The sequence below is a fragment of the Phallusia mammillata genome, chromosome 4, assembly GCF_965637545.1.
Source record: "Phallusia mammillata chromosome 4, kaPhaMamm4.hap1.1, whole genome shotgun sequence".
NCBI classification, from domain to species: Eukaryota; Metazoa; Chordata; class Ascidiacea; order Phlebobranchia; family Ascidiidae; genus Phallusia; species Phallusia mammillata.
This window is the reverse complement of record NC_137255.1, coordinates 30,761,879-30,779,537: the sequence shown is the minus strand read 5'-3', so window position 1 is coordinate 30,779,537 and position 17,659 is coordinate 30,761,879. Positions and strand designations below refer to the sequence as shown.

The following is a 17,659-nucleotide window of genomic DNA, read 5'->3' as shown; positions in this document are numbered from 1 at the left end:
TGCCGAAATATTTTTGTCCTGCGCAACTTTTTAAAAAACATATATTAAAATGTTAGCTATAACAGAACAGAAAAATATCTTTGTAATTTAACATACATATGAATATTGAGTGGGCATTGCCCCTGTAATAGGTGCACTTTGATTTTTCTGTTATCTTTAATGTCTAAACAAAAATAAATACAGCTGGACAGTTTTTTGATTTGCAACTTGTCAAATTTGAGGTCGATAGTAAAGCATTACGAGGAAAAACAAAAAACATAAAAAGATCACTTTTCGTAATCTGCAGAGTCAAACGGTCTGTATAAGCAGGTCGTAGGGTTTTAAATAGAAGGAACAAATCTCTTAAAAATCTATAAAAGCATGTAAAAATTTACAATGAAAGCTTTACATGTTAAACTTAATTTCAGTAGAAACAAACTGTGCAAAGGTTTTCTGTACGCCACCAAGCCGACGCACGAATAGCGCGTTTAGTTTTTCGCGATTTCATGTTTAGGAGAAACGTTAAGTCGTGTTTTAATTGAGCCAAGCTGCAGTGTGTGGCGGTGTGTTGGATCAAGCGACAATGCGACGCGCTGTGACCGCCAGCAGAACCAGAGTGCGGGGAAGTGTATGTTGATATGAAGGTTATTTGTGCAGGGGCAGCAAAAACTGGGACGAAATCGATTGCAACTGCTCTCAGGCTCCTGGGATATGACAAAGGTGAGATAAACGAAGTCCGACATATAGATTGTCTGTCAACTATATAGAGCTTGTGCGTCGAAGTAACTTTAGCCGACGGCGTTATGGCTTAATTAGTGTTGATGTTTGAGGTGCAGAGCATTCAACGAGATGAAATCAAATGTGTTTCCCAAAATTTTATAATGTCCATTAAACAATTTCTCATCTGCGCTTGTGAAAATTACTGCATCTGCTGAAACACTGTGTCTGTGTAACAAATAAGATTTGAAACGTAGCCTACCTTTGCGAATGTTTACGGCAAAACATTGTTCATGATTATAATCTGCATGTGTTGTGAGATTTCTTGTGTCAAGTCGGAACGCATAAATGCTGACATTGGTATTGATAGCAGCAAACTTGTGTATCCCAGTTTTAGTTGGTTGGTGAGGTTTCAGCTGAGGAACATTGGGCTGCTGGGTTAAACATTTACAGCGTATAAAGCGCGACACGCATCTCGGGTTTATCTGACCTTACAGAACATCACGTATGCAAATAAAACCCCAGTGAACCCACAAATGTTCGTGATTAAATCTAAATACCAAACCCTGCATGAATTTATTTGAAGCATCAGTATAAAGTTGTTTCAGGTAATATTTCCCATCGCTATCGTGGTAAAGTGGGGTTAACCCTGAATGTTTTTAAACAATAACTGGGTCTTGAATGTGAGTGTGTCCAACTCGTTAAAAATTGATTAGAAAAACTGAAAAAAAATGTTTAAGTAAAAGTAAGATAGGTCGAATCGATATGTGAACTTCTAGGAAAACGTTTGCCACAGTGAACTAACATTTACTTTAAAAAGCAAATAAAGAAGTCCCAAGAACTCATGGCGTGTTACATAAAGTGTTGAAAACAATACAAAAGGGCATGAGTTGTAGGTAAAGTTACGCTTGTGGAATTCACGTACAATTAGATTTGAAACGATTGCGGTTTGTTCGACAATTCTCGTCGTTTCAATTTCCTGTATTGGACACACTGCTCCTATCAGCCGCGCAACAATTAAATCGTCAACACCGCGTAGCTGGGCGGTGAAACGGCCAAACTTCCATGTAATGTGTAAAGTGGAATGTCTAGCTCGCTTTGCCTCCAGCGAAACTAACCTAGCTTGCTCGTTGCGAGTGCGTAAACACCAGATTTGTCGAAGTTGGCTCGTTATATCAATTAAATCTCACACGTGGTTTTATGGCGACCCGCAAACACATGCGAAGAATGCTGATAGCTTGGTTTTGATGTTAAAGTTCGGCATCAAAGATAATTTCTACGTAAATTGAGAAGCGTAAACCGGAAATACAAGATGATTTACCTGAATGAAATCACCGTAATTAAGTTGGTACAATATGAAATTCTGTGATTTGATGTTTTAATCAAGTTCCTATCTACCCATGTGTCAATCAAAAGTAATAGAAAATAATTTTGTAACCCCAACTTTTGTACATAGCTGTCGTACTAACCCCAACTTTTTTTAAACTTGAATTTTTAGCATTGTTGTACAAACTCATTTTTAATATAATGGTGGCCGCTTGTCTTTCATCGTTATTTGGCGGAAAGTTTGTTTTTTCTCGTTATTTGGCGGAAAGTTTTCAGGCCGATTTCGTTCAGTCGTAACGCGAAGCAGACAAAACACGCCAAAGGATTCGCTCGGTGTCACCGAACCGAATCAGCGAGTTTTACTGAAATTTCAAACTCTTTCACAGCAAGTGAAGCGTGGGTAACATTGGGGTTATACTGGGGTCCTTGGGGGGGTTTAGAACTCCTAATTTCAGTGAAAAACCCAAGCAAAAATTTAATTTGAAACTCTTGGCCGTCTACGCGTCTGTCATTGTCCGGAAGAATGCTTTGGATCGCAAACCTTTGTCCGTCAACAAAGGGAATTCGGAGCTGCATAAAATGATTCAAGGGCGTTACACAAGGTCACGGCTCCAATGTCAAGGTTTTGCGCTCACCCATAGGAAACATAGCCCTATGTATGGAAGTGCTGTTTGACGTTTGAGCGATTTTGTGTCGGATTGATGAAATAACATGACAACTTTGTGTGAATTTGCAGTGCGGGTTTATCGAGGTTTAACACTATTGGTTGTGTGCGAAACTTCGCCGTGTTTGAAGGCTCCATTATATTCCTTACGGAAGTGGTTCTCAACTAGTGGTCCATGATGACTTTTGTGTCCACAGGACGTCCACATTAAGTGATAAACTAGAGATGATTGCATATTACATGTTGAAAGAGCACCTAAATTTTAACTGTAAATAATTGTATCTCACTTCTTGAAAATCGGTTTAAAAGAATTATGCTTCAAGCCCAAATGGTTTTCGTATGCGTATACTTCAATCTTGATCCAGAAAGAAATGGTCCATGATATTATTTTTACTGGGCCGGTGGTCCATGGCTTGAAACGAGTTGAGAACCACTGGCCAATAGGGTTAAGCGGGGGCCGAAATCGTGAATAGAGTTGTGTTGTTATTCACCCGCGAAACTGGACGCGGTCGCAGGAATATTTTTACCTTCTTACGTCACATACCCCACATGTACAATAGGCTGTGACGCCACAATGCCAATGTTACGCAGATTTTTTTCAACTGACTCAAGGGCGACTCAATCTAGCATGTTTTGAATCAAACTAAATTACACTAAATTATAATTGCATTAGTTGTTTTCGTCGAAGCCCAATATGAAAACATTTACATCGCGTTTCAGTTTATGACGTAGAAGAAGCGATAGAATACGCGTTCGAGGAATGGGAGGCGGTTTGGGGAGGATCGGTTCCAAACCTGGATCGAATGTTCGATAAAGTCTACTCGGAAAAAGTCGAAGCTGTTGTCGATCTTCCGCATTCCTACTTCTTCGACGAATTCCTGCAACGATGGCCGGAAGCAAAGGTAACAAGACGTGGGTTCCATTCCCAGGTCGACCGTTTGTAAATTGTTAAGATAACTCTCTAGAACAGCGGTTCCCAACATGTAGGTCGCGACCTCAACTGGGGTCCCCTGTCAATTTGCCTAGGGTCGCCTAAGGCAGTGGTTCCCAACGTTTTAGGCCATGGACCACTAGCCTCAATAAAATAAACTCATGGACCACTTTATTGTAGAGAAAAAATATATTCAGTTTTTATATATAGCCTACTAATTTTATCCTTGCAGTCACCGCAACTTGGCAAATGCTATCAAGGGGTCGCGGCACCAGAAAGGCTGGGAATCGCTGCTCTACAATAATTTACTATATTTCCTGATTAATATAATCTCCTGGAAAGTTTAACTGGGAAAGATTTTGCTGGTGGAAGTAATTGAAATGTGCCCATTTTCATTAAAGCGTTTTTGAATGGCAAACAAACAATATAAAGTTCACCAAACTACGGTTAAAGTCAAAATACGTCGAAATTATACGAAAATGTAAACAGCCCGAAGCAAACGAGATCTCTATCTTGTTGCCGGAGCAAAAGCACGTGCAAGTGCATGACCTTAAAACGACCTTGTCAAACAAATACTTTAAAGTCGTACTTACGTGAACGGTCGGTCACGATTTCAGTTTAAATAAAAGGTTTTGAAAGTTCAAATTGGAGCAAAAATTTGTAAACAGCGTGGCATTGAAAATAAACAAAACTTTTATGACAAAACCCATCCTACCAAAATGACGTTTAATGTGACAGTGAATTAATGCTGAAACCGACCCATTTTTGTTTGGCATTTTTTGTTGGTTTTAACAAACAATATTCTGACCTTAAGGACTTTTATCAATAAACTGATTTGTTCCACGAACTTTGTTATTAGTTTTAAATATGTTGCCCGTTTTTCGAGTATACCACATATTTCGTTTAGAAAATTTATCCCATTTGTTCACCCATTTGTGGGCTGCTATACCGTCCAATGCTCGACCTTAAAAGTTTGCTGAAAAGGATCATTAAAATTAGCGATCACGATTTTCGAAAGTGATGTTTTAAATTTAAACAATGACAAAGAAAAAATGCTTGGGAAGATCGGGAATGCGATATACAGCGATAACTTGTTTCATCTCAGGTCCACATATTTCTTTAAAATCGTTTTGTGACTGACCGCGTGCTGTTAAGTTGAATAAAATATTTACACGCTTAGGGCCACGAACGGCTGATGACCGCATTATGAAAACACGGCAATTTTTCGGCACACTGAACTTGCAGCCGTTTAAAAAACTCTCGAGGCCCAAATAGACGTGAAACAAATTATGTTTTTTTATCAAATGCTTCGATCAGAAATTGATCATCATCAGCGAAATATGAAAAAAGTTTCCCATTTTGCGTCAATATTTCTCTGTCATAATCAACCGCATTGGATAAACAAGAAATTACCCAACATTTTAACTTGGGTGAAAACAGACCCTAATCCACAAAAAATTGTTAGGTAAAATTTTGACTTTACATAATTTTCGTTTGGCGAATTCATTATAAACCTATTGTAACGCAGTCCTTTCGGAAAAGTGGCCAGCTTCTTCAGACGGCGTAACAGGTCACCTCTGCAATCTCCGTAATTACCGCATGTACGTAACTACTCCCCGTATACGTAACCAAAACACCGACAGCAGACTCTCAAATGAAATGCTTTAATCGGCGAGTACGAGAAAACTCATTCACGTATCAATGCAGTTTTTTAACTGTGAGAAATGGCCCACAGAGGTAACTCAGTGAGTGGCAAAGCTGAAATAACATATCACACGTCAATAAGCATTATGACGTCACAGCACATACGATTCACTCACCAGCAATATGTACTTGCAGTCAACACGACTGTGCAGTTTACAGGCGATCGGATGTCACAACTGTAATATTTACATTCAAAGTTAGATTACATTCGAACACTTTAAGTTAGAAACATATGCAAGAAAGCTTACCACGACAGCAATGCACAGAATCACAAGATCGCCAATCGAATTTCAGTTAATACAATCCAATAATACTTTACAGTTTGCCACTATATTTCACAGCTGCAATAATGTATAGACTAGGTTAGATTACACAACTACGACAGCATTCTACATAAATCTCAATCGCTAACCAGTCGACACGGGCAGAAACAGACAAACTCTGACACACAAACTTGGAAATGATATCAACCACGCTACAGTTCGCGCATGCGCAGGAGTGACGCAACAATCAAACGCTTGTTGTGCAATGCGCAATGAAGCGTGTAACATGAGGTTCCATAAACAACTTACAAGAGCGCAGAGAAATTCTTACACTCCCCCCCAAAATTGACAAGTGGTTCACATTCACGTTCAATTTTGCAACACACACAAAAAATTTTGACGCGCTGTCGAATAGACACCACAACCGCAAAATGTCATTTACAATTCGTTTGCAGGCGAAGCAACAGCCACTGGGTCGTCATGCGCTTGCACATAAACTTTCTCATCAGCAGGAACGATTAAACACAACTTGTGTATAGGCCTTCGAACACAGTTTCCCTTGGATCGAACCATGACGTTTCGTACAACTCCATGCTCATCAGGATGGACGGCGACGATTCTTCCTATCGACCACGACGATCTCGGGGATGCGTTGTCCACCAAAAGGACAACGTCGTTCACTTGGAGATTCTTTTTTTCATCATGCCATTTTTGACGTGAGATAATAGTACGCAAATATTCTCTCGACCAGCGCTTCCAGAACTGATCCGAAAGGTATTGGACGTGGCGCCAACCTTGGCGGGCATAACAGTCACGGTCATTTGTAGCGGCCGGCGGAAGGCCGCCAAAAGGGTTTACCCTGAGCAAGTGGTTCGGGGTAAGTGGAGTTTCATCATCAACACCGGTGTCAGAGGACGAGAATTCAGAATTGATTCAACTTCCGACAGCAGAGTTTGCAGTTGATCATCAGTGAGCGTCCGTTCGTTTGTCAAGGCTGAAAGTATGCGTCTTGCCGAACGGATCATCCGCTCCCAGGCTCCTCCCATATGACTAGCGCTGGGCGGGTTAAAGGTCCATTGTATTTCCTTCTGCTTCAAGTGTTCTTCAATCTGCTGCTGGTTCCAGTTTCGAATTCCATCCTTTAGAACACGTTCCGCACCAACCAGGTTAGTGCCGTTATCCGAGTACATGTGCAAAACCACACCTCGTCGCGCAATAAAGCGGCGGAGCGCGTTGACGAAGGCGTCGGTGCTCAAGTCACATGCAACTTCCAAATGAACTGCACGTGTTGTAAGGCAGGTAAATAGACATCCATATCTTTTCACTTCGCTGCGCCCTCGTTTGATTAGCAGAGGGCCAAAATAATCAACACCAGTATAAGCGAATGGGTGGACGTTCATTTGTAAACGAGCAGGTGGGAGTTCAGACATCAGCTGCTTCGCGGGCTTGGCATCGCGGCGTCGGCACTTCAGGCAACGACTTAACGCGCGGCGAACGGCAACTGCTCCACCCACGATCCAGAAACGTTGATTCAGAGTCGTCAATGTGTGGTTCAATCCAGAGTGACCAACACGCTGGTGGAAATCAGTAATTATTAGATTGGTCAAACACGAGTTGTGAGGGAGAATCGCTGGATGGCGTGCCTCGTATGAAACTGGGGCTTTCTCCAGTCGCCCACCAACGCGTAAAACTCCCTCAACAAGAAATGGATCCAATCGAAATATTGGTGATGACTTAGTCATCTTTTTCAATCTTCCTTCTCCGGACATGCCAAACATCCATTGAGCGAAGTGACATCTTTGCACATACTTGACCAACTCCATCTCAGCAAGCTTTAATTCATGAACTGTCAAAGGCGTGTTTGAAACTGGCTGAGGTTGGCGTCGCACTCTTTGTAACAAATGAGATTTAAAGCGCAGCATCCAAGCGACTGCAGACTTTAATTTGTACAGAGAAGAAAACCTCATTAACAGTCGGTCCATTGGGCAAGCAGACTCCACAACCGTAAATACATCCGCAGGTTTCTTCTCAAAAACATTAGCATTGACCTCGACGTCCTGTTTCTCGAACATATTCGGCCACTTTGCAGGCTCATCTTTCAGAAACGTTGGACCAAAAAACCACATATTCGACTTTGCAAGAGTATCAGCTGGTGCACCCCGAGACGCCAGGTCAGCCGGATTCTGTTTTGTCGGCACGTGCTTCCAGTTCCGAGTGCACGTATTTTTCTCAATAAAAGCAAGCCGACGGGATACAAAAAGCGGAAATCTTCGTCGATCGTTGTGTATGCTCTGCAACACCACAGAAGAATCCGTCCAAAATATTGAGGGACGCAGATCCAACCCTAGTTCCCCCTTGATTGTCTGCTCCATCTTTACAGCAGTTACAGCAGCCATTAGTTCAAGCCGAGGGATGGAAACTTCTCCTTGAGGGGCCAGTCGAGATTTACTCATGACGAGAGTACACGTGACAGAGTCCTTTCTTGTAGATCGCAGGTAACACACTGCGCCATATGCCTCCTTTGATGCATCGGAAAATACATGCAATCGGCTTCCTTGTATATTGTCGTACGCGTGCAAGTTAAATGAACGCGGGATACTGATGTCGCGTAGACTTGACAACCTGAATAACCATCTTTCCCATTTCTGTAGGTCCTTTGGGGGCATTTCCTCGTCCCACTCGATTTCTTGCTGACATAAACTTCGGTAGATCAAACGTGCTTCCACCACCACTGGAACAACAAACCCAAGCGGGTCGAACAACGAATTCATCGTTGACAGCAATCCCCGACGAGTGCGCGGTTTGACCGGCAAAGAAACCGTAAAATTAAACTTATCAGCCTGAACGCTCCAATGTACACCAAGCACCCGCTCCTGTAGATCTGCATCCAGAGGGTGCGTCAACAGAGACTTGGAAAGTTCCTCAGTCGGTAAACTATCCAGAATTTCCTTGCTGTTAGATAGCCACTTGGTCAATCGAAACCCGCCTTTCGCAAGCAGGGAGCGCAGTCCTGCAACGAGTTCCAGACCAGTGTTAACATCCGAGACCGACGTGAGACAATCGTCCACATAAAAGTTTCTTTCCACAGTAGACGCGACAAGCGGTTCAAATTCACTGCCAAAGTCACTGGCAGCTTGTCGCAAACAAAATGCAGCACAGCTTGGGGACGAAGCGGCGCCAAACAGGTGAACCTTCATTCTGTGTGGCGTTGGGGCCTTTGACAGATCGCCTCCTGCCCACCATAAAAAACGTAGGCAATCGCGGTCACGCGGAGCCACACGAACTTGATAAAACATGGCTTCAATATCGGCCACAAGAGCAATAGGTTCCTTGCGGAATCGCAACAGCACACCGACTAAACTATTTACAAAGTCGGGTCCTTGCATCAGAGCCTGATTGAGTGACAAGCCACGATATTGAGCAGCGCAATCAAATACAACGCGGAGTTTACCTGGCTTGTTGGGATTTAAAACGCCGTGATGGGGAATGTACCAAACACGTTGATTAGTACTTAATTCCTCAGTGGAAATTTCTTCAGCATACCCCTTGTCAATTGTGGTTTGCATTTGCTCTCCATATTTCGACATCATCACGTCATCCCTTGCTAGACGGCGTCTCAGGCAGCCTAACCGGTTTGTCGCCATTTTGAGGTTGTCGGGCATGATTTGGTGGTCGTGTCTCCAGGGAAGTGGCAATTCATAGTGTCCATCAACAAATTTAACAGAATCCTTCATCATCCGATATGTTCTTCTATCTTCAGTCGAAAATGGATGACCCAACACGTCCCCATCTTCTCCGTCAGTAGGCAAAAAATCTCCTTCGTCGCTCAAGAACATGGCGTGAGCATTTTCAACAGCAGATGCAAAATGGACACGGGCGGAGGGATTTTGTGATTCGAAGGTTTGTCCAAGCAAAGACCAACCCAAAGGCGTCCTCACTGCATCTGGGCAACAATCATCCCCCGGGCGGACAGACTTTACTCGATGTGCGACAGGAATATTGGCTCCAATCAATAACGTAACCGATCCCCCTGGCACGTTGCATAACGTCAGGTCTTGTAAAGAACGATGCGCCCTTAACGTCTGGGTGTCCGGCACAACGTTTGGCATCACAGGAATTTTGTTGACCACAACCACCTCGGGAAGATCAATTGCTTCTCCGCCACCCAGCGGTTCAACTGCAACGGATATAGCAACAGTGTTCAAATGACGTGGCGTCGTTAGAGTATTCAACAGTATTTGTTTAGGTTTGCCACAGGCTCCTAATTTATCCATTAATTTACGTTCACAAAATGTGGTAGTGGACCCCTGGTCCAGAAAAGCATATGTCGCGATTGCTGTGTTTCCATGTCGCACCACAACTGGAACCACATTCAAGTATACGCTCGCAGCATTCACACTGGCAGTGTACTCCTGCGTCTGAATCGCGGTACAAGTAGGATTTCCGTTGTCAATAAAGTGCGGCTTAGCTCGAAAGGCCGGATCGTGTAAGCGATGGTGATGGGACGTTCCAGTACAGCCCTCAACTTTGCAGGTACTTGTTGCGTTGCAATCACTGGCAATGTGATCGCCCTTAAGACATCTAAAACACAGTCCTTTTGTACGAACAAACCTTCGCCGCTCTAAGTATGTCTTTTCCTTAAAGGCAGGACAGTCGTACACTTCATGTGGGTAGGCGCACAACACGCATCTTACAGAAGGCGAGGGTTCTGAAGCGACGGTATTGTGAGCTGTAACCTTTGTATGTCGATTTGCAGCCTTGGATGCTTCCTTCGGGGGAAATAGAGCCTTCCCAAAAATAGAATTCGCTTGTTGACTCTTTTCACCAATAAACTCAGTCAACGCAGCAAAGTCCGCTCTTCTTCCTGTCTTCTTCTCTATATCGGTGGCCCTCGCAATCCATTCATCACGCAGTGGCACGGGAAGTTTTCTTGCGACGGTAAGCATAATCTCCATCGAGTCTACACTAGACGCATATCTTATATCATGTAAGGCAGTGCAACATTTATCTAGTAGCACAGATAGTTTCATCAGTCCATCTGGATCGTGGGTCTCAACGACCGGAGACGCTTTTAGATGTTGCTCGCATCGTTGTGCTATAACATGCGGTTGGCCGTATTCTTCGTGTAAAGTTTGCCATGCCAACTTATATCCTTCAGAGGGATCCTTGGCATTAAAACGTTCTAATTTTTCACAGATATGCGGTTCGCAGTGCTGTTGCAGAAACAACAAACGCATATCGTCACTTCGAGACTTTTTTGCAATATACACGTCAAACTGGCGCACGAACGACCAGTAGTTCATCGGGTCTCCATCAAATTTCTTTACTACAGGTCTGGGTAAAAAGCGTTCACCCACTTCAGGGTAATCGTGATCAACGGGTCTCGGTAGCGCAAGCTCTCTGACAAATTGTGATGGCTGTTCGTGGGATGGTTTGGGAAAGCCTACAAACGGCTTATCGCGTTCCAGTGAGTGCTTATTGTCGTGTGGTAATTTAGAAAATATGTGTGGCGACGCCGCCGTGTACTGCTTATCCTCTGTTACAGGTATTGGTCGCTGCGTACTGCCTGAATTCATCAGGTGCAACTGCGAATTTTGAAGAGACTCACACGTGGATTCTTCCTCCCAAGCTTGAGCTTCAACCTCAGCTAGTTGAAGTTGACAGCGCCTATCTTGAGCATTTCTTCGAGCATTCTCTTCAATACGATCAGCCTCCATTTTCATCTTCGCGACCTCTTCCTCCGCAGCACGTTGCGCTTCCTCTGCAGCACGCTGGACCTTTGCAATCTCTTCCTCAGCAGCACGCCGGGCAGCTTCCCTTATGCGACGCGCCTTGTCTTCTGCGTCACGGCGCAGTCTTTCAGCTTCTTCAGAAGCTCGTCGTTGGTTTGCTACTTCCTGATCATGAGCGAGTCGTGCGATTTTTACCTTCACGCGACTTCGGCGAATCTCACTTCGAATCGAACTCGTAGTTGAATTTCGACTCGATCGAATTGACAATCTGTCATCGGGAACATTGTGACTCGGTTCTGGCATTGGAGATTTTCCCTTTTCCAGAGTTGCAAACCATTGCTGCACCCTCTCATCAAATTCTTCCTTTTCCCAACGGCAATCGGCTTTACGACAAACTGTTTCGGGTAACGTATCCGAATCTGACATTTCGTCGCACAAGTCCATGACAGCTTTGAATTCCAATTCAAGCGTTGGTAGAAATTCCTTAAGTGGAATTGCACCTTCAGGTTTAATCATCAGGTTTTCAGCACGCAAATAACTATTTTGAAGCGCCTTCAAGGCGGACACAATTTTTGACTTGTCGGCAGACATTGCGACAATCACAGTTAAAAAACGATGTAACGCAGTCCTTTCGGAAAAGTGGCCAGCTTCTTCAGACGGCGTAACAGGTCACCTCTGCAATCTCCGTAATTACCGCATGTACGTAACTACTCCCCGTATACGTAACCAAAACACCGACAGCAGACTCTCAAATGAAATGCTTTAATCGGCGAGTACGAGAAAACTCATTCACGTATCAATGCAGTTTTTTAACTGTGAGAAATGGCCCACAGAGGTAACTCAGTGAGTGGCAAAGCTGAAATAACATATCACACGTCAATAAGCATTATGACGTCACAGCACATACGATTCACTCACCAGCAATATGTACTTGCAGTCAACACGACTGTGCAGTTTACAGGCGATCGGATGTCACAACTGTAATATTTACATTCAAAGTTAGATTACATTCGAACACTTTAAGTTAGAAACATATGCAAGAAAGCTTACCACGACAGCAATGCACAGAATCACAAGATCGCCAATCGAATTTCAGTTAATACAATCCAATAATACTTTACAGTTTGCCACTATATTTCACAGCTGCAATAATGTATAGACTAGGTTAGATTACACAACTACGACAGCATTCTACATAAATCTCAATCGCTAACCAGTCGACACGGGCAGAAACAGACAAACTCTGACACACAAACTTGGAAATGATATCAACCACGCTACAGTTCGCGCATGCGCAGGAGTGACGCAACAATCAAACGCTTGTTGTGCAATGCGCAATGAAGCGTGTAACATGAGGTTCCATAAACAACTTACAAGAGCGCAGAGAAATTCTTACACCTATTAACCAACATTTCTAACAGTGTACAACCGCAATAACACCACAAAATCACTAAACTGTCTGTTAACATATCTATATGTTGGATTTGAACTTGACTCACAGGAACGAGTGAAGGTCAAATATATTTTCCCACCACGTAACGTTGCTAGGCAACAACAACAATTTCCTTTGTTTATCTTGCACTGTACTACGCGCATTTAGTGTTATTTACTGCGATGGAGGCGACCTGTATAGGACGTCGAAACATCGGAATACAAATAAAATTGCCTGAAGAGCTCTATAAACTTGATATTATGCCTGGCAGCAATATCCACAATGCAATTTTCATCCAGGTTATCTTGATGGTTCGTGAGCCCGACGAGTGGTTTGAGAGTTATGAGAAGATGACATCACGTGCTGTGGGGCGCTACCAAGTGCTCTGGATATTCTACTACCTCTCTCCAACCCTGAGGAGACTGCTTAAATGGTATTACAACCTCTCCGTTATTACCTTGGTAAGTTGCAACAAACAAATGTTGAATGTAACTGTCGTGTCGTGGGTTCGAATCCCACCGCCGGTTAGAGTTTTCTAGCCTGGGCCTTGCCATGTAGGAATGCTTGGGCGACCGGCTTGATTCGTTTTTATGACCTAAATAAGACTTCAATTTTTTGCTTGCATGTGTCTTGCTATATGGGAATGCTTGGGAGACCATCTTGGTTTGGTGTAAAGCCTTTAATAGGCCTTGAGTACTATGATGTATACATGAGCTGATCCCATTGATGAATGCATGTTTTCAACTGACAACTGTCCTGGGTTCGAATCTCACCGTGGGACTTTATTTGATATAACTTGGGGTATTGTGGATTATGAATAATATACGAAGGCAGGTTTTTATCATTCAGTTTCAGTAATGGATCAAAACCATCAACAGCAAAGCCTAAACTATTTGAATATAAAACTGATGATGTTATTTAGGCAAAATATTTATTCCTTTGACTGAGACTAACTAGTTCTGTTTTACCAAGGGTTTATCGTCTATTAGTTTTACTGTTAAAAAATTCAAATATGAGTACGTTGCCGTGTTTGCAACAAGGGATTGAATCCTCCCATCGTTAACGTACGCCACACAAGCACATTGCAAACCGTTTCAAACTGGCAATAGTATCAGCTTCAACCAACAGTCAGGACCTCACTTAAAGTTGGATGAAAACCAGAAACGATTTTGACACGAGCTTCTCGTGGTTGAAGATTGATAAACTTATAATTGAGCAGAGGAGGGTTTAAACTACTAATTTCTGTGTCGTTAGCGTATGATACAATACATGGTTATATCATAGCACGACACTTATGTCAAAAGAAAATTTGATTTAGCCACAAGACTTAGGTTCACTATAGCCATAATTGCCACATACGATACTATGTATACTTACGCCACAACTGGTCGCAGTTACGACTGGTTCTTAAAAATAACGGGCTTGGTTCGGACCTGGCTTCACATTTGTGTTGTTCGCTTTAGTAATTCGAACTTTTGAGTCTAAACAGGCCTGCAGGTATTTCAGTTTCGGGCTGGGCTCGAATTTCGGGTCCGCTATGAGAATAGTTTTGTAAATCGGGGAAATTTGAATCTTAAACAACAAACAAATCAGTCTGTGACGTCACAACTGGCTTGTGTGAAAATACGAATTTCTGTGAATAAAGCGGATTGTTTGTGGCATTCTTCGGGGACAAATATATAAGTAAGTTGGTTAATGCATAATATTGGTGGGTGAAAAAACTTGGAGATCAAGTTCATCTTCAGATCTGCCAACGTGAAAACGAAAGTTTATGTCAAATGTGGAATAGGCTTGGCCCACATTTTGAAAATTTATACTTCTTGACCTTCACGACCTTGAAATTGATTAATCGGTGCGTGAATTGGGGGAAACACAAACCTTTCTGTGACCTCACAGTCGCCCATTCACAATTCCTTCCACAGCTTGGTTGGGTGTGTCCCGTTCAGGGAGATTTCCACGTATAAGGCGGGAAACAATTGACCAATTAATCCCGCGATTCCACGTAAAAGGCGGAAAACAATTGACCGATTCGAGTCCACGGAAATTTGTCGCCGCGATTCGTTGAACGAGGAAGGACATGTTTCGACTTCACGTCTCAACAAGTTGTGCGTATCGGAGATTAAAACGACCTTGTCAGGCCAGCTGAGCAATCCTGCCTGTAGAGTTATTGGCGCAACAAAAAACAATTGTCGGCTTGTTCTTTCCCTTAAATTTTGTCGATTGGATTTTGCAAATAAATTCAGACATTTTGTTGTGGATTTAATATGGCTTTTAAAGTCCTGCCCTCTTTTACACGACTCTTAAGTTAACGCTTTCCCTCATAAACAGTTCTAGGTGAGTTACATAAATTAATATAAAGTAGTTTAAAAAAAAAGCGCCCAGAAGGTGGCACAATGTAAAGCTAAACTTGACTTTTTCAATGTACCTTTCGGCTGAAAAATCACATTACAGGTTTAGTTGAAACCTCACTGACATACTTGAAGCTTTAGAAAATCAGATACTTTATATTTTTTCATTGGGTTCGAACCCAGGACACTCCCGGGAACGAATCCCAATCAGTTTTTTTTAGTCTTTTGGGTCAGGGGCGCCAGGCCATTTGGCCAAGTTCCTGCCCAGATTCACTGATATATTTGAAGCTTTATTTAGTCAAATTTCATGTTTGCAGGGTGAAGTGAACCCTCACCCCCTCTTGTGGAAGAAGTTTCTGAAACGTCACAACACTTACGTCAGAGCAACTGTGCCAAAACCTCAGCTACTCGAGTTTAACGTGCAACAGGTTTGTATAGGTTGGATTGCGTTACTGTAAAAAATACTAAAAAAAAAAAAAAATACTGTAAAAAAAAAAATAAATACGTTAAAAATAGCTAAATAACTAACACAACAAACATGTCACTGAAATGATCAAAAATTTGCCACCTTGAATTTCGAACGTTGAAACGAAATTGGTTATCGTTACACTTAGGTAATGCGATTTAAGCTAAACGGCACGTTTAAATTAAAAAAGTTAAATTTCAACTGTTAAATATCTTTGGTCTCGTCTCCAAATTATTACCTATAGTTGTTTCGAAAATAACACGCTTGTTTATCAATTTTTTGTTGGCCATTATTCACATAAGGGTAAACATGTATTTTGCTGTGCCAACGTCATGAACTAAAATGTAGGGAACAGACCATAGGGCTTGGGTACTATTTTTCTGTCATCAAAAGAGCCATATTATGCATTTATATAGGGTTGGAAACCACTCTGCGACTTTCTGGGCAAGGAAGCCCCTGAAATACCGTTTCCCTGTGAAAACCAGGCTGACGACCCTTGCAATGTGGCGGATAGAATGATGCGGGAAACTTGGATAGCAAAGAAAATGATCCGCGAAATTAAGATTATTGTATCTCTTTTTTTTCTTGCCATCGCTTTTCTTTTCACCTACCTCCTCTGCTAAACTGCAACACTCAATTTCCCATTCTACTTCCATTGTGTTTCACAAGCAACCATTCTCTACCATTGTGTGTCACAATTGACTGTTTGCATTGTCAAACCTTGCTCGTAACAATCTTGCGATGAAAGAGACACAAATAGCACGAATTGATAATAGCTTAATATTTGTGACAAGCAGTTTTAAATAGCTGCTGTATTTTGCCAATATTTTTGGAGATTTTATAAATAAATAATCATTTTGTGCACTTTTGCGCTCACTTAAAATGCTTGTGTCCCAAAGGAGCTTAGTTACACTTGATACAGAAAAACCAAAGGACGATAATATCCTTGGTTAAACAAAATTTTTCTATTTGAATAAGGAACTGATGATGTCACATAGGCGAAATATATATCTTCCTTTATTTGAACCGACTGATTCTGTTTTACCAAGGATTTTATCGTCTATTGGTTTTAGTGTATTATAGTTAAAAAGGCAAACAGTGATCGTCAGTTTAACACATGCTGTTGGTGGTTTTAATCTATTACTAAAGTTGTCATTTTGATTAGTTACAATTGGACATTGTAATGTGGAATTTCCAGTAAGAAGCCGAAGACACTTGCCCAGATTTAAAGCTCTTTCACTTTGCGCTTGAAAAGAGATGGGTTGTATTTGATGTTAGAAAGTGGATCGCCTGTTAGATAAAAAAAAAACCTTAAATTTCCATTTGGTTGTGGAATTGGGTTGGATTAGAGTTGTAAGATTGAGGTCTTACAGCCTGCGTGTTCAATATTGGATATTAATTGCTCCAGAAGTTGATCGTTTTTGTAGTTTATTCGATTCTACTCAGAGCGAATCCACGTACATCAGTTCAATGCAGTACAACAGAGAATATTGACTGAACGTTGAAGTGAAGTAAAAGTAGAAGTAGAAGTAGAAGTAGAAATAGAATAACGCTCGGCCTAACTTACTACATATAGGCCTATATATAGATCTAGACAAACCGTTAATAGTTTCCGGTATAACCTATAGCAACGCTTAACACGTGGGTGCCAACGCTCAGAACTTATTGTCCAGTAGCGTCCAGCGTATCAGCTGTCGAACAAACATTTTACTAATGGAAATTCCATAAAACAAACGAAAAATAATAAAACTCAAAATTAATACGTTACAGAGTCACCATATCTGCGTAGGCGAACTTTCTTACGGTTCAATAAACATATTTGGCGACACCAAACTGTTTAACTGATGGACATAGTTTTGGGCGAACCGATCCTTTTAACAGAGTTTTGTTGGATTTTAAGATTTCCCAAATTACCTGTTTATTGCCTTTCATTTTCTGCAGCCGTTCCGCATGTATGTAGTGTAGGCTACATCGTGCATCAAAAACGCACAAAAAAAAACAGTTAAAACATCAACTTTTTTGCACCACAGCAAGATAATAAAAAAAACAGTAGTCGGTTAGGCTGCGAGACGCTAAACTTCCGGACGTTAAAAGGGG

General features: G+C 42.0%; 2 protein-coding genes across 4 annotated transcripts; one reads left to right on the top strand and one right to left on the bottom strand.

Annotated features, from left to right (window-relative positions):
• Positions 1 to 446: 446 nt before the first annotated feature.
• LOC145223875 (uncharacterized) lies at positions 447 to 16,639 on the top strand. The gene is made up of 5 exons (XM_080090276.1): positions 447 to 699; positions 3,407 to 3,588; positions 13,048 to 13,209; positions 15,414 to 15,524; positions 15,979 to 16,639. The coding sequence occupies exons 1-5, from the start codon at positions 618 to 620 to the stop codon at positions 16,183 to 16,185; spliced, it is 744 nt and encodes a 247-aa protein (XP_079946402.1). The 5' UTR covers positions 447 to 617; the 3' UTR covers positions 16,186 to 16,639.
• LOC145224073 (uncharacterized) lies at positions 5,266 to 12,708 on the bottom strand. 3 transcript variants are annotated; one of them, XR_013859553.1, is made up of 5 exons: positions 12,367 to 12,708; positions 12,235 to 12,294; positions 5,570 to 12,172; positions 5,438 to 5,497; positions 5,266 to 5,375 (listed from the first exon to the last, which is right to left on the bottom strand). XR_013859553.1 is itself a non-coding variant. In XM_080090503.1 (3 exons), exon 3 carries the CDS (start codon positions 11,905 to 11,907, stop codon positions 6,439 to 6,441), a length of 5,469 nt encoding a protein of 1,822 aa, XP_079946629.1. In that variant the 5' UTR covers positions 11,908 to 12,172; positions 12,235 to 12,294; positions 12,367 to 12,708; the 3' UTR covers positions 5,266 to 6,438. The 3 variants fall into 3 exon arrangements, 1 of the variants encoding a protein (XP_079946629.1); XR_013859554.1 differs by having other exon boundaries at positions 5,570 to 12,708; XM_080090503.1 differs by having other exon boundaries at positions 5,266 to 12,172.
• Positions 16,640 to 17,659: the final 1,020 nt, after the last annotated feature.